Source organism: Austrofundulus limnaeus, unplaced genomic scaffold, assembly GCF_001266775.1.
Source record: "Austrofundulus limnaeus strain Quisiro unplaced genomic scaffold, Austrofundulus_limnaeus-1.0 Scaffold223, whole genome shotgun sequence".
NCBI classification, from domain to species: domain Eukaryota; kingdom Metazoa; phylum Chordata; class Actinopteri; order Cyprinodontiformes; family Rivulidae; genus Austrofundulus; species Austrofundulus limnaeus.
This window is the reverse complement of record NW_013952625.1, coordinates 213,831-229,633: the sequence shown is the minus strand read 5'-3', so window position 1 is coordinate 229,633 and position 15,803 is coordinate 213,831. Positions and strand designations below refer to the sequence as shown.

The window sequence follows — 15,803 nt, the reverse complement described above, 5'->3', positions numbered from 1 at the left end:
CTTATATAATTAACTGATTTAAAATTATTTTTATGATAAAAGTTGTTAATTTCTACTATCTGTACAGTTACTTATTTAACTTTATATTCATTATAACTTAATAATTTTAGAGTTCATTAAATGGCTCTGACTTTATCTTAAAATAAAATAAATTCATCAGGGGTTAAGAATCAAACCACACACATAGTAAAATTTTTATTCATTTTTTCCCCAAGTCAAAAAAACAAACATAACAGATTACATAGAATGAGATAATGACTGGATTATTTTACAGTGGCAACTTTTAAGTTAAATCTTCCTTAAACTAAACGACTGAAGTTTTTCCTCAGCTTGAAACCCTGCGTCGCCTCAGACTCTCTCATACACACATGCGCGCTCACACAAACACCCTGGGAGTCCTGTTTGATTTGAACTGACTGAACAGTTAAAACACAGCAGCTGGATGCAAAAACAGTGGACAAAAAAAATCCATCAAGTCCACCGCATTAAGTGCAATTACTAAACCTGCTTTGTGTCGATTCAGTCCGATGTGAACTAAAAAGCAGTTTTCACTGCAGGACTCCCGATCTGAGCTGATATTGAATCACCTCCATCATCACAGGAACAGACAGGGGGAAATACAACCAGGAAACACTGATTTTTAGAAATGAGGCTCACGTGTGGATGAGGAGGACAAGGCAGCAAACTGAACGAAGTTAGCGATGAAAACAAAACTCATCATATGGAGGGTTTATTAAGCTGAAAAAGATCACACTAATGTAGTGTTTTGTTATTAAAAAGGCCAATTTGCTCAGAGGGGAAAAAAAGGTTAAAATGCTTCACTTTCCCCTCTCATGAACTGAATACTTGGTGACGTCTCGAAGAGAACAGAATTTTCCGTCAAGACAAAAAGCTCTAAGATGGAAGGTAAAAATAAAAACAAGCTGTCCTCCTCGTCCGCACACGAGCCTCCTGAAAACAGGGACTATGGAGTCACCCGGAGCAAACAAGAGAAGAAATGAAAACATCAAAATAAAATCACAATTTTTTTTCTCTATTTATACTCAACAGGATAACTTCTTTGAATAAACTGAACAGTTCAAATAAAGATTTGCACACTTCAGCTATCAAAATTGACAAAGAAAAATGAGCTAAACACAGGAGGGATGATTAAAATGYATCAACATGTGCCACTTCATGAGGAAAAAGCTAAACAAAAGCAGCACAACTGAACTGGTGTCCTTCATCCAACATGACTTCACAAAAATCATAAAAAAACAACAGAAATAAATCCCCATTTCTTATTAGAAATCTGATTCTTCTTTCGATGTAGAAGTCTCTAAAATGACAGGACAGGATGCTGGTTTGAGTTTTTTCTGACATCTTTCAGGTGTTGAAGGAGGAGGGGGGGAGGGGGGGAGGTGAAGGGTACATAACGTTCTTGTAACGTTTCTTAAATCTGTGCACTTTCGCAGATGATGCAAAGCTTTTTCTTTAAGACAACATGAACTGAAATCAGTTTTACGCACACAAATAAAAAGTCCCCCAAAAGCATCCAAAATGTTGAAGAAAACAGCTGAAATATCACCGAGTAAAGCCTAAAGCTTTACTTTACTGTTGCGTCTTTTTACTGCCTGTTTTAGTGATGAATACAATCATCCCGACATTTACAGAAACAGAACCTGGAAGCAGAAACACTAAAAAGGTTACGGCAGACTTTTCTTTTCTTCACCTCCTGAAATATATATTTGAAGCTCCCTCTCTYTGTTTCCTCTCAGGAATATTCCGCCTTACATTTAAAAAAAAGAAAGAAACTATTTCAAAAAGGCAACTTTCCCCCCCATCAGGCAAAGCAGTTCAAGTTTTTTTTTCTTTACAGAACAGTTTTGTAGATTTCAAAGGGTGGGATTTGGGGTAAAGTGGGGAGGGGAACCTCCRCCTGTGGTTTAAAGGCATCGCCACCTCCAGCGAGTTCAAGATGCCGTCCAGTTGTTGACCATGAGGTGGCGCTCTCTCAGCTGCCTCTCCTCCTCACCACCTCATCAGTTGTTCTCCTCGTCACTGTCGTCAGGGCTGATGGCCGGGCTGTAGGTGGGGGAGGTGGGGCTGTAGCCAGGGGAGGTGGGGCTGTAGGTGGAGCCTTTGGGACTGGTCGGCGAGTACGTCGGAGACGTGGGTGAGTACTTAGGCGAAGTCGGGGAGTATGTGGGGGAGGTGGGCGAGTACTTGGGGCTGGTGGGGGTGTAGGTGGGCGAGGTGGGGGAGTAGGTGGGCGAGGTGGGGCTGTATTTTGGGGTCGTCGGGGAGTAGGTGGGAGAGGTGGGGGAGTACTTGGGCGACGTCGGAGAGTACTTGGGCGAGGTGGGGGAGTACTTGGGCGAGGTGGGGGTGTACTCCGGGGAGCTGGGGCTGTAGGAGGGGGAGGTGGGCGTGTATTTGGGCGAGGTCGGGGAGTACGAGGGGGAGCTGGGGCTGTACGACGGCGAGCTGGGCGTGTAGGTCGGCGACTGCGGGGTGTAGCGGGGACTGGAGGGCGAGTACGACGGCGAGGTGGGSGAGTACGACGGCGAAGTGGGGGAGTAGTTGGGGCTGGTCGGGGTGTAGTTGGGGGAGGTCGGCGAATAGGAGGGCGATGTCGGCGAGTACGAAGGGGACGTCGGGGAGTAGCTGGGGGACGTCGGGGAGTAGCTTGGTGACGCCGGGCTGTAGCTGGGCGAGGTGGGGGAGTACGACGGAGATGTGGGGGAGTAGGAGGGGGAGGTGGGGGAGTACGACGGAGACGTCGGGGARTAGGAGGGAGACGTGGGGGAGTAGGACGGAGATGTCGGGGAGTAACTGGGCGAAGTGGGGGAGTACGAGGGGGACGTGGGGCTGTAGTTGGGGCTGGTGGGAGAGTAGGAGGGAGAGGTGGGGGAGTAGGAGGGCGACGTCGGGGAGTAGCCGGGGCTCTGCGGGGTGTAGCCGCCGGGGGAACGGGGCTCGTAGGCRGGGGAGGTGGGGGAGTAGTTGGGTGACATGGCTCCGCCTGAAAGAGGAAAACATTGAAGTTAAATCAGCTTTGATCCTCCGGCCACATGAATTCAACCCAKGTGTGTTAGAACTCTAACAGCTCCTACGCTTACATCATATGTAGTTCCCACACCTTGGTCAATGTCAAATTCAAGGACCTTTCAAGGACTTTCCAGTACCAATTTCCTCAAATTAAAAGATCCACGCCCAATGGCAATTACCTACTRCTACCTCAGAATGTTACCAATGAACAGGTTTAATATGTAAATTCAATGAAAAACTKAACAACATAGAAGTTGTTGAGTCAGAATCAATGAAGGAAAGTAGATTAAATGTTTACCCTACATTCATATCTACAATACATGGACATGTACTGTAATTATGTCCTGGGAGGTTCAGCAGCTCAGTTGCGGAGGAGGGGATGTGAACATGTCCAAACCCTCAGTGAGGACAGGAGGAGCTGTGGWGCTTCACCTGGACTCAGAAAGAAGGACCCGCCCTCCTCTGTTCTGATTGGATAAAACTATGACTATGGCTCACATTATTTGTTGAAAGCCACATCAGTTTACTGTAATCCTGAGATATACGCCGCAACAAATTTGTTTTTATAAGTTTTACTTTAGAATTTTTTTAAAGATGAAAATCAGTCGTGTGACTAGACAACTTTAATCCCCAAAAAAACTTTCAAGGAAGTGTAATTTTTGGCTGTTTTCACAAACTTTCCAGGGTCTTGAAATAATTTTTTCAAATTCACAAACTTTCAAAGATTTCAAGGACTCGTGGGAACCCTGTAATATGTTTAGTGTAAAACCGTGTCTGACCTGGTGAGGGTATGTATGGACTGGCAGGTCCTGGAGACCCTGGAGATCCCGGCGTGGGCGACCAGGCCGGGGAGTAACCTGGAGAGAAGCCACTTGCATCTGAAGCCGCGCTGGGAGAGAAGCCTGCCGCTCCGGGGGTCATGCCGCTTCCTAAGAGACAAGAAGGAAAATATAATGATGGGGACAAACATAAAAGATGGGGAGAAAAAACAAAAGAGCCAAAGCACTGTGGGAATTTAAACTCACCAACACTGGGGGACCAGGCACCGTAGGCTGGGGTGGCCCCTGTGTTCCACGGCGTCATGGCAGGAGACATACCGCTCATGGGGCTCGGTACCGAGCCGAAGAACATTCCAGTGGCTGCAAATAGAAGTATGCAGAATTTTATATCTGGTGCATCATATCGACAACAAACTCGCCTTTTTACGCCACATAGATCTTTCTCCTCTTACGTCCAGCCACGCTGATGCCRGGTATGTTTGTCGGGATCTCCATGCCGTATTTGCACTTCTCGGCGTCCAGCAACAGGTCGAAGCAGCCCGTTCCTGCAGGGGCCAGCTGGCCGAGCATGATGTTCTCCGACACGCCTTTCATGGGGTCGCACTCTCCGTGGGACGATGCCTCCATCAACACGTCCACCTGGAGCAGAGATCGAAACAAAGTTTTTTGTCACCCAATGATGGCACTGTTTTCAGGGTTTCGTTTATGTGGTGCTTTCTGAGTACATCACGTAGGCCAGACAAATTTTGCGATGATTTTGGGATGATTTAGAAACAAATCTTTRTACCGTCTCTTCAAAGGAACACTTCATGAGCGGTCCTGTGTCTTGACGGTTGATGCCGTGACGGGTGATGGCCATCAGATGACCGCGGCAGGTCATGGTGTCGCAAAGCAGAGCCAGGTGACGGTAGTTGACGTAGGAGCCGTCGAAGGAGATGACGTGGAACAACTCCCTCTCCAGCGCCTTTCGTACTGCTTCAATCCCCAAAACCTGCGCAAAAACACTTTAAATGAGCGTGAAAACAGATTTACAMTGAAAGTGGAAAAACGTGAACGCTTTTGTACCGTGAAGATTTCCACAATGTCGTTGGAGGTGGTTCTGACAGGATCCACATCCTTCTCACTGAGAACCCTCATGAGGCTCACGCCGTCCGTCTCCAGGATCCACTCCTGCAGGGCCTTGAACTCTCCGTCATCSGTGATGATGATCTTCTTCTTGTTGTCAGTCTGAGGTAAGTGCATGTACACCTGGAAGAGAAGAGTTGAAGGGTAAACCTCCAGCCACAGAGGCGGTTTCTCCTCTCTCCGTTTCCTGCTGCACTCACCTTGCTGATCTGCTCGATGCCCTGCAGAGTCATGTCCGTCAGCATGTTGGACTCGATGCACCTCAGGAACACGTCGTCGTCCATTTTGTCCACCACCTCCTCGTCCTGGTGAAGACACAATGGTTATGTAATCCAAAGGAAAACTGGCTTCAGTGTGAGTTTAATTAAAAACCATTTCTCACCTCTTGGAACTTRTTCTCGTCGTTGTTCATGATTCGGATTCGCAGCACAAGCTTTTCAGCATTGTCGTCATTGAAGATGCAGTTCAGATCATCTCCAAAACCTGAAATTAAAAACAGAATCACAAGGTCGTTAGCAAAGTGGCTTGTTTATGCCTGAAGCGCTGAACTTAGTGTTTAATGCGGCTCACCTGCGTTGATCTTCTCTGCGATCTGCTCCATGGTCAGCTTGCGGTCGGTCATGTGCTTGCGGTCGAGCTCRATGCGCAGCAGCCACGGTGAAATGCGCGTCACGTCGAAGTCTGGCATCTCGTAGTAGACGTTCACCCACTCCTGGTCCTCAGCCACCACTGTGTTCTGAGGGTTTGGGTCGTAGTAGATGGCGGTGTTGGCAGTCACCTGGAAGAAACGACTCGTTTTTAATCCCAGTCTAGAAAGATTTCAAGAAAAATCTGAGCAACTGCTCGACGTTTCAACAGACTTCAAGCGTCTTTATTAATACKGCAAGCAAAGAAAACACATCTATATAAACTACCTAGTGTAAACAGAACCAAGATCTAAAGGAAAACTTYGAAGCTGCTGCAGTGATGATGCAGGAGGCGTGGCCTCTGCTGAAGCATGTATGTGTTGTCGCTGTGACGGAGGCTAAGCTAAGAAGCTAACCGGAAATCACATGTGCTGTAAACAACCCTACTGAGAGGAGAAAAGTACCAAGCCGAACGAGACGACTGTAAATGAGAGCTGCTGCTTTGTCAGACAAATTTATTTTAATTTGGAAGCCTTATCAACACAGACTGGCTTCATTCACTTCCTCCACTGCCGTATGCTAAAATAACTAGCAGACACTGCGCAGAATATCAACATTGTTCAAAACTCCTTCTGTTCTCTGATTGGTCCAGGTAAAATAAACTACAAGCTGACACTGCGCAGAAAATGTATGTTCTGTTCTCTGATTGGCCCGGCTAAAAATCTGCCAACGAAATCCTTGTTAATGGGAGAAGTCCCAGACAGAGCTGAGAAGAGAAACTAGAATTGAGCGGAGCTGCGTAGGAAGGCAAGGGCCAGGCTACTAAATTTTAGACAACTTACGAAAATTTAAAGACATCTAAGTTGAAAATGGAGTTTAAAAAAATCAACAGGAAGCCTCTTTTAGGCGTGTACGTACCATAACACTAACAAGTTGATCAAATATATAACTTTTATTAGTAATTTAGACATAAACAATTGCAGAAGTGTTCTTACTTTCCGGAGCGTGGTGTGCTCCAGGCGACACAGGATGTCCTTGGCCCGCTCAGCGTCACGCGCTGCCTGACCCAGCAGGAAAACCGCCAGCGAGGGCGTCTTGGGCCTCTTTGAGATGTTGATCAACTCCTTCAGACGAGGCACACCCAGAGTTACGTTCTTGGCCGACACACCGGCGTAGTGGAAAGTGTTCAGTGTCATCTGTGTGGCCGGCTCTCCCAGTGACTGAGCAGCCAGAGCACCGACCATTTCACCCGGATGAGCCTGCAGAAAGAGAAGCAGCTTTAATGTTTTCGTCTTTAGCGTTTTATTTCAGAGCCGTAAAAGCTGCGAGAACACATCTGAACGTACGATGGACTGGTTGAACTTGGTCTCGATCTCGCCCAGCAGCCACTCAAAAGCCTCGGTGGAAAGGCGGAACTCCTCTGTCATGCGTTTGGAGCAGAGCGTGGAGCGCAGGTGGATGTTGAAGAGCAGCGTGGCGTTCTCCTGGGCCTGTCTGCTCAGGGGGTCRTCGCCGTTCACAATGATCAGCTTCTTACTCAGCTCCTGAACGCCTGCAGATGAAAAGGAGACGTGTTGGCATAAATACGAGCAGTTCTTTAAACCTGAAGTGAGACGTAGATCCAAGCAAAACAACAAACACTGATTGTTGATGTTATTTATTTGTTTTACAACAGATAGGTCAGCTTTAACACTTGAGGTCAGACCTCATCTTAAAGAAAATTAGACATTTAGTAATCCTCTGTCTGCACAAGACCAGTTCTGCGCCACCTTACCCTCAACCACTCTCAGAGGATTCAGATCTGTTGGGGTTCGAGGGTTGATTCGGAAAATCTTCTGAGCGTTCCAGATCATTCTGGCCAGGTTGCATGGCAGCACCACCTGCAGGCAAGAACGAGCATTGCAGAAACATTAAAAACATTCAAGTTGTCATATTTGAAACACTCTGAARCATCAATAACTGTTTACCGTGAAGCACAGAGGTTTATCAAAACCCCTAAATCCTCAACTACAAGTGTATGTATTTATTTAAATATATATATTCTCAGTTTGCTCATTTAAGTACAGACGCCACCATCTGTCACTGCAACATCGTTGTTTTTTTTTTTTTAATTTTTTGATGGGTTACACTCACCTTGCTGTCGCCGGTAGGGAAAATAGCTCGCAGAATCTCCCTGTCCTCCTTCATCTTCTCAAACTCCCTCTCCAGGACGCTCTGCACGTGTGCGTTGGTCTGCACGTCTTTCACCACGTCCTCCTGCAGGATTCGCCTCAGCGCTCGCTCGTTGGTGCAGTCGAACTTGAACCTAAATGACATTTAAAAAGCACAGTTAATCACTGTGCTTAAATTCGCTGCGAAGACATTTGTAGGAGGACTGACTTCTTTTCGAAGGCCTTGTGCGAGGGCTTCAGTGTCGCCACGTTTTGGAACTCGACGTTCTCTCCCGCCAGGCCGTCCTCGCCGTAGCGCAGCTGCACTACCTGGTTGATGGAGTTCCGCACCGTGGCGTCGTACTTCACCATCACAGACTCCATAGACTTGATCAGACGACGCTGGATGTATCCTGGAGTGGAAGAAAATGATTTTTTTTAAATAAAAAAACCCAAAACATGGCATTTTGTTCTGGTACGATTTTGCCATGGTCTGAACTCACCTGTCTCAGCTGTTTTGACGGCCGTATCGATCAGACCCTCTCTGCCACCCATGGCGTGGAAGAAGAACTCTGTCGGCGTTAATCCGGCCAGGTAGGAGTTCTCCACAAAGCCTCTGCTCTCAGGACCGTAGTCGTCTTTAATGAAGTGAGGCAGAGTCCGGTGCTTGAAGCCAAACGGGATTCGCTTACCTTCCACGTTCTGCTGCCCCACCACGGCAATAACCTGAATGTTCGAGACGGTACGTCAGGTGATCTGAGCTTCAGTCATACCTAAAACCACTTTCTGTGAGAACAGTGAGGAGTCCCACCTGTGAGATGTTGATCTTTGAGCCCTTGGAGCCGGCCACCACCATGGACTTGAAGTTGTTGTACTCGGACAGAGACTTCTGGGCCGAGGACCCCGTTTTGTCACGAGCGTCGTTGAGGATACGATTCACCTGGTTCTCAAAGGTCTGCCTCAACGTATTACCGGGCGTCGGTTCCAGCTCGTTGTTGTGAGCTTTCTCGATGACCTAGTGGAATAGAAAGGGAGAAATAAGACACGGCCGGATGAAACTTACAAAAAACTAGGGCTGGGTTAAAAAAAAATATTTAATCGATTCTCGTTCAAATTTGGGAAAATCGATTCACAAGTCATGAGWTCGATTTTTCTTCAAGGGTGTTGTGTGCAATGAAGCTGCGCATTTCCATGCTGTGTGTCACTCCTGGCTTGCATCTAGTTTACATCTAGTTGACGTTCAGTGCTAACATTAGCTCCCGACAACAAGTTGTCTGGGGCATGAGAAAAGAAACAAAGGAATCACTAACATTACAGCTGATTCTCAGCTGAACTTAAAGATAACAGAGGCCATGACGACTTTTGTTTGCAAAGATTTGCACACGGGAAACAAAGCTTCGAGCGGCTTGAACCAAAACTATGGTATGTAAACATCTGAAACTGTTGTCCTCAGCATGTATAAATGTGTGAAAGATGTCAGTCTAACAAAATTGTTTAGTTTTGTTACCAATGTTATTTTAAAAATTAATAAACATCTTAATGTAATTCACAGTGATGGAATGTTTTAGCTGAAGTACTCTTTTTTTCTTCTTGTTAATAAGTTTTATTGAGCAGAAGGGAACAGAAACATTACAAATATACAATTTTCACACACTCAAAAGAGTGGACAGAAGTAAACACTTACATTATCCCACCTCTTCTTCTATAACCTTATTCCATCACTTCTTAATGATCAAGAAAATCATTCTTAGTTTTTAAAAGCTAATGTATCCAACAACACTTTCTCTTGCAATTTCTTTTTAGTTTAAACCCTTTGAAACTTGAGACAGTTTTGTTTCAAGATTAAACTCCAAATGTACAAGTTTGCCCTTAATGTTTATAATTTTACCAATGCACCAAGTTATAATTAGTTTCTACTATTTACAGAATTAGTTCCTTTGAGAATGTCTTACATATCAAAGTAAATGTGTTACTGCATGATATCCTTAAATAACAAAAAAAAAAAATCAAACTGAATCGTCCTGAATCAAATCGATTTGAATCGATACCCAGCCCTACAAAAAACTGTGGGTTTTATGGAAGATTAAAAAATAAAAAGACGTATTCTTACTTCTATCACATCCTGTTTGGCTTTCTTGATGGTATTCTGGATGTCCAGGTATGTCTTGGCATCAGCAATGGAGTCACCAATACCGATTGAATGACCTAATAAAAAGATCTACATTGAGAAAATACCATTTTACATAAAGCATAATTTTAATCCTGTTGATTTCGTACCCTCGATGAGCAGCCAGTTGTTGACCACCGTCTGAATGTTGGAGTAGAAGAGTCTGGTGATGTCGTGACCCATCTCCAGGTAGGAGATGTGGACGAGGGAACCGGCGGAGGTTCCCAGAGACTTCTTACACAGGATGCCCATAATCAGCTCTCCGTTCTCCACTATCACCTGCACAGGAGCTTGGCTATCAGTTTATATCTTTAAATCACACTCAGAGAAAAAAGAAATAGAGGTATGTTCATACCTTGGTGTCGCCGGGTGAAATGTGTTTGTAAGGCCCACTGTCCTCRTCGTCGGGGTGCGTGCTGTGTGTGCGGATCACATTAATGTGACCGGGGATGATGAGGCTGAAGACCTGCTTGCCTGTCCACAAGGGGCGGGGCTTGAGGATGGCGGGCTGAGGCATTTTCCCATCCCAGGTGGAAAGGAACATGAGGAGGTTCATCACTTCGCCCTGTTGGGAGAAGAACCAATGTGCAATAAATGAAAAGATCTGGAGGATGTGAAAAGAGGACCTAGCGGTCCTGCTGCTCACCCTCTCTAAGAAGACGTCTCGTTTGGTGAATTTGCGAACAGCCGTGAGGGTGTCCTGCACAATACCCATGACGGGCCTGTTGGACTGCGGCGTGACGATCATACGCGGCACCATGGCCAGCTCTTGAATCTCYGCCTTTGTCTCCAGAGACTGAGGCAGGTGGAGGTTCATCTCGTCGCCRTCAAAGTCAGCGTTGTAGGGTGTGGTGACACTGGACAAAACAGAGATGAGGCATCAAACAACTCTAAAATAATCCCAAACAACCCTGCACTGTGTGACAGGACCGCAGGTTTGAATTGTGAACAGAAATCTCATTTGGTACCTGAGGTTGAGTCGGAACGTGGACCACGGCAGAATCCGAACCCTGTGGCCCATCATGGACATTTTATGTAGTGTAGGCTGTCGATTGAAGATGACGATGTCACCATCGCACATGTGTCTTTCCACCTAAAACAACCACATTCAGTCAGATGTGAATTAAAATCCTTTAAATACCGTGTAAAGTAAAATGTAACATTTTCTTTTTTAAACATTATAAATGTCATAAATGGATTGTTATAAATGAGTACAAATTCTCTCAACTGTAGATATTTGAATAGTGGAGATATGATTCGATTTGTGTAACAAGGTATCTATGTTACAGGATTTTTTGGGCGTGTCTTAAAGGGCAGCATCGTGATGTCAYGCAGCTGCCTTCAGTATAACCCCGCCCCCTGTTGCTTTAATGGAAAGGAAAACAAACATTGTTTCCTCRGTTACAGGAATGTTCAGGGTCGTGGGCGTGGTTTGAGCTCCTCCAGAGGACACGCCCCCAGCATTCCAGACCACAGCTAACTGATATTTTTTCATTACTTTTAACACATAATTTTATAAGGTTAACAGTATTTTTAATTGTTCAAACTTGGYTGGGTGATTRTTRACATATATCKCTGTGGTGTGACAACCTCAGAACACACATTTATTTTTACTTTACACAGTCTTGAATTTCATGGCCAAACAGTCCTGTYAGCATTGTTTGGTTGTGACCAATCGTTTTCAGCTGACCTTGTAGCCGATCTGCAGATGAAGGTCACTTGGTTTCGGGTGGAACCGCAGGTCAATTCTGTCTCCGTTGTCGCGGATGATGTATTTTGCTCCAGGATACTGGCTGTTGCCTCTTCGTACCAGCTCTTGCAATCTAACAAATGTTTTCAGAGCTCATTACACTCAGATTTACCATGCTTTACAGATGAGACAAAAAAATCCCACTTTGACTCACCTGTCRATATTAAAGGGAGTAACGATCTCTGGGAACGTCATGTTCGCTGCGATGGATCGCGGCACGCCCACTTGGTCGATCTGCAGGTTAGGGTCCGGGGTGATGACGGTTCGAGCTGAGAAGTCCACACGTTTGCCCATCAGGTTACCCCTCACTCTTCCCTCCTTACCCTTTAGACGCTGCTTTATGGATTTGAGAGGGCGGCCAGACTTTTGCATTGCCTTGAGAACAGAACAAAAACAAGACGTTAAAACCTACAGCAAATAAAACTGGATTCTCTTCATCAGATGTAAACACATACCCTGGGCAGGCCTGGCAGCTCGTTGTCGACCATAGTGGCCACGTGAAACTGAAGCAGCTTCACATCCTCGGCGATCACATGAGCAGCCGCGCCGCTCTGCTCGTTTCTTCGCAGCTGGTTGTTGATCTTGACGATGTCCGCCAACTTGTGCGTCAAGTCGTCCTTTAAATGAGAAGTCAGTTGGTTTTATAGCTGGAGACACTTCGCTATACTCATGCAGGCAAGAATACATGTGACCCATTGTGGCAAAATTAGTCTTAATGAGCTCCAACTGTCCTTTCAATTGTTTTTTTATGTTTAAATTGGCCGTTTTTCTCTGCCGACTGCTGTAGGATCAGGAAATCCCTTTGTATTGTGAAGCTAGGAGGTTCCTCTTTTTGTATATAGAGCAAACATTCCAGAGGACATTACCTCAGACCCATAAAAATCAAGTTTTCAACTAAACTAACTTATTACAAGGCCAGGGTATAAATCACCAAATGTAAGAATTCYTCTTTCAGCCAGCACAGGTCACTTTAGGATCACGTTACTTTACCTGGTTGCGAGCGGATCCTTGCATGACCACGGCAGGCCTCACAGCCAGCGGAGGCACAGGCAACACGGTGACRATCATCCATTCCGGTCGGGCGAACTTGGGATCCATGCCCAAGATGATGTCCTCCTCGTCCGAGATGCGCTTGAAGATCTCGTGCACGCGCTCCGGACTCAGCAGGATCTTCTTCTCCTGCGAGTCYTCGTTGACGTGCTTCCACTCGGCGTACAGCTCCAAGCCCGAGCGTCTGATGCGGGGCTGGTAGCGCCCGCAGCCACCGTGGCCCTGCGTCACGGCGAGGTGATGAGTGTGAGAGGAAAACAGGAGCCGAAGCGAAAACGTCAACAGCTAAAGCGAGTTAAACCCAAATACCTTCTCCTTGGTGATGTCCTCCTCCGTCTCCTGTGGCTCCATTCCAAACTTGTTGTCCATTTCCTCGCCTCCTTCACAAATGTTTTTACCCTTGCACAGCTCATAAACGTGGGTTAAACGCTTCCTGGGCTGTCCTTTAGATTTCACAAGGATTTCCTTGATCTTGGGGTTGTTCTAGAGTCGGAAAAGATACCAGAATTTTAAAAAACAGAAACAGAAAGGATCTTCAAGTTCAGTTTGTCCTGAAGCACTTACGGCGTCCACCAACAATTTGGAGCAGAAGAAGCAGACACATCGGAGGATCTTCATTATCTTTGTTATAAAACCGACGTGGAAAACTGGTTTGGCCAGCTCTATGTGCCCAAAGTGACCTGGGCATTCTGTCATGTTGCCTGAGAGAGCGAAATGGAAGTGATGTAAGGTTGAGAGGTCAGATAGGGATCACTGACTTATATTAATAAGCATTTGTGGAGAAATGAAAGTCAAACTGTTTCTTTAAATTCTAGGGTTCAATTATCAGAACAGGTTTTAAAATGATTAACAAAAACACAAAAAAATTCCCATATCATTACCCCTCCACTGCCGTGCTTAACAGTTATTATGAAGTGTTTGTACYAGGGCTGTCAAATGATTAATATTTTTAATCTGATTAATCCCAAAGTAGCTGTRAATTAATTATGATTAATCTTAAATTTAAAATACATTTTATTGCATATAGATAAAATAAATTACTTGAGTTATTAATTAGTTTTTAAAGTTTTTATTTAGAAAACAAAATTGATGCTTAGACCTGATTTTTTTGAATATAAAACAGGACCTAAAAATGCTCCAAACATATCTGAGTCAGTTAAATTTTGTGCAGAATAATGAGGTTAAATCAAGAATTCAAGGATTTTCATTCCAAATGTGTACTACATGAGGAATGAAAGATAGATACTAAGGTCACAGCTGTCAGCAAAACATAAATAAATAAAATAAGCCATAAGACAAAAAGAAAAAAAAAACTGTACATAGTGTTACACATGGAGTTTTTTAAAATATTATTTATTTAACCTTTATTTATCAGGTAAACTGTTTGAGAACCACTTCTCATTTACAAACATGACCTGGCATGCACTGAGTGCATTGCAATATACAAACCTACATATTCAGCCACAGTAAAGTGATTGTAAATTTTAATCACGATTAAAATTCTTATGTCCATGCAGCACTAAAATTAATCAGTTAACTCAATTAATTTCACAGCTGTAGTTTGTACCCCAGTTGTCTTGCCATATTCTTTGCTGAAAGGATTTCTTTAAAAAATCTGGACCATTCTAAATACGCTGGACTTAGTTTTTCCTAATTGCTCTGTCACAAACTTTAACCTTTTATCTGCCGACTGAGGCGCTCTTAAGAACAGTTATTTTCCTCAAAAATCCTACTGAAGCAGCAAAGATGGGTTTCATTTTCCCCACTTTTTATTTRGTTTATGATTGTTTAAAATTGACATTGTGCAAACTAAAGAGTGTTTTCATACACTTGAGGTCAAATCTGATTAATTTTTCTTACATCACAACACATAAAACCCTAAAATTAAATAAGAAGGAACTTTCTTTTCCCGTGCCTACATGTTAGAGTGACAATCTACTGTAATGCGTTACCTGCACAGGTTTGACACCTCCCGCTGCGTTCTATGACCCCTTGCCTYGGATCCATAAGGCCACCAAGTTTGGGACGTCCTCCTTCTGTGGTTTCGGGGTACTTGATTCCCCCCTCAGTCACTGACATTCGTTTCTAAAAAATAAATAAATAAAAGGCACAATGCTGAAACAAATATTGCCACTGGAATACCTAAAATGTTATTAGACATTTCTGACAAATGTGCTTATAATAAAGTGTAAAATAGAAACTCTTATGTTCACTTATTCAGAAAAAAGAAACATCTAAATGCAGATACAGGGCTGCATAATTGTTATACATGAATGATTTCATGAAAACACGTCTAAACACTGACTTCTATCAACATTAACTCACGTTTAAATAAAAAGGTACATTTCTCACTTTATTGAAGCTTTTTATTAGTTTATTGTGCCAAAAATACAAATCACATTGAAATTACTACAAAGTAATCAAAACGTTAATTAACATCAGGGCCTAAATGCTACATTGATTAAAAGGGGGGTTTGATTCATATAAAATATGCATGGATAGTTGTAGAATGTGTGGTGCTTTAAGTTTTCTTTTACTTCTTGCTACATGCTAGTTAGCAATGCTAGGCTAACAGCAAGTCATTTCAGCTGCAAACAGACCCGTGTTTTTAGTTTTAAATGTACAACTATTCCAGTAAAACATAAAGCCTGCAGTAACGTGTCACCTCTTCGATAGTCAACGAATTAAAAATCCCACCCCGAAACAGAAAACCTACAAGTTCATCTGGACTGATGATGCCGAACTGAACTCTCTTGATCGTGCGCAATGGGCATGCGCTGTCGCCGGAGGGCGGTCCGTGCATCTTGTCTATTCAAAGAGTCGAGTCCTTCCTCGGCACGCCGCTTTGGGAGCAGGAACAGCCGGTAAACTGCCACCACGGTTCCGGCGAGGCCGCCGACGGTGACCGGAATATCTCCAAAGGCGATATTCCAGGGACCTCTGTTGTCAGTTGCCTTCGGAGAGGAGTAGCTTATGTTTATTTCCTACATAGACTTTGTACTAACTGCTCCCTCCCCTTTTCMGATCTACCAACTGGAGCGCTCTGAGCGCTACTGAAGGTTGGAAGCTCCAACGCTTCGTTATATAGACTGAAGGAGTACTACGGGGTTGCCTACTCCAAAAGAC

General features: G+C 44.5%; 1 protein-coding gene across 1 annotated transcript; it reads right to left on the bottom strand.

Annotated features, from left to right (window-relative positions):
- Positions 1-180: 180 nt before the first annotated feature.
- polr2a (RNA polymerase II subunit A) lies at positions 181-15,735 on the bottom strand. The gene is made up of 29 exons (XM_014019505.1): positions 15,394-15,735; positions 14,630-14,762; positions 13,242-13,378; positions 12,987-13,160; positions 12,618-12,899; positions 12,083-12,244; positions 11,782-12,002; positions 11,568-11,700; positions 10,846-10,970; positions 10,524-10,734; positions 10,233-10,442; positions 9,988-10,156; positions 9,821-9,915; positions 8,522-8,725; positions 8,214-8,436; positions 7,940-8,123; positions 7,694-7,865; positions 7,335-7,440; positions 6,907-7,112; positions 6,556-6,819; positions 5,505-5,712; positions 5,317-5,417; positions 5,135-5,239; positions 4,875-5,057; positions 4,597-4,800; positions 4,262-4,448; positions 4,056-4,169; positions 3,810-3,959; positions 181-3,004 (listed from the first exon to the last, which is right to left on the bottom strand). The coding sequence occupies exons 1-29, from the start codon at positions 15,478-15,480 to the stop codon at positions 2,022-2,024; spliced, it is 5,733 nt and encodes a 1,910-aa protein (XP_013874959.1). The 5' UTR covers positions 15,481-15,735; the 3' UTR covers positions 181-2,021.
- Positions 15,736-15,803: the final 68 nt, after the last annotated feature.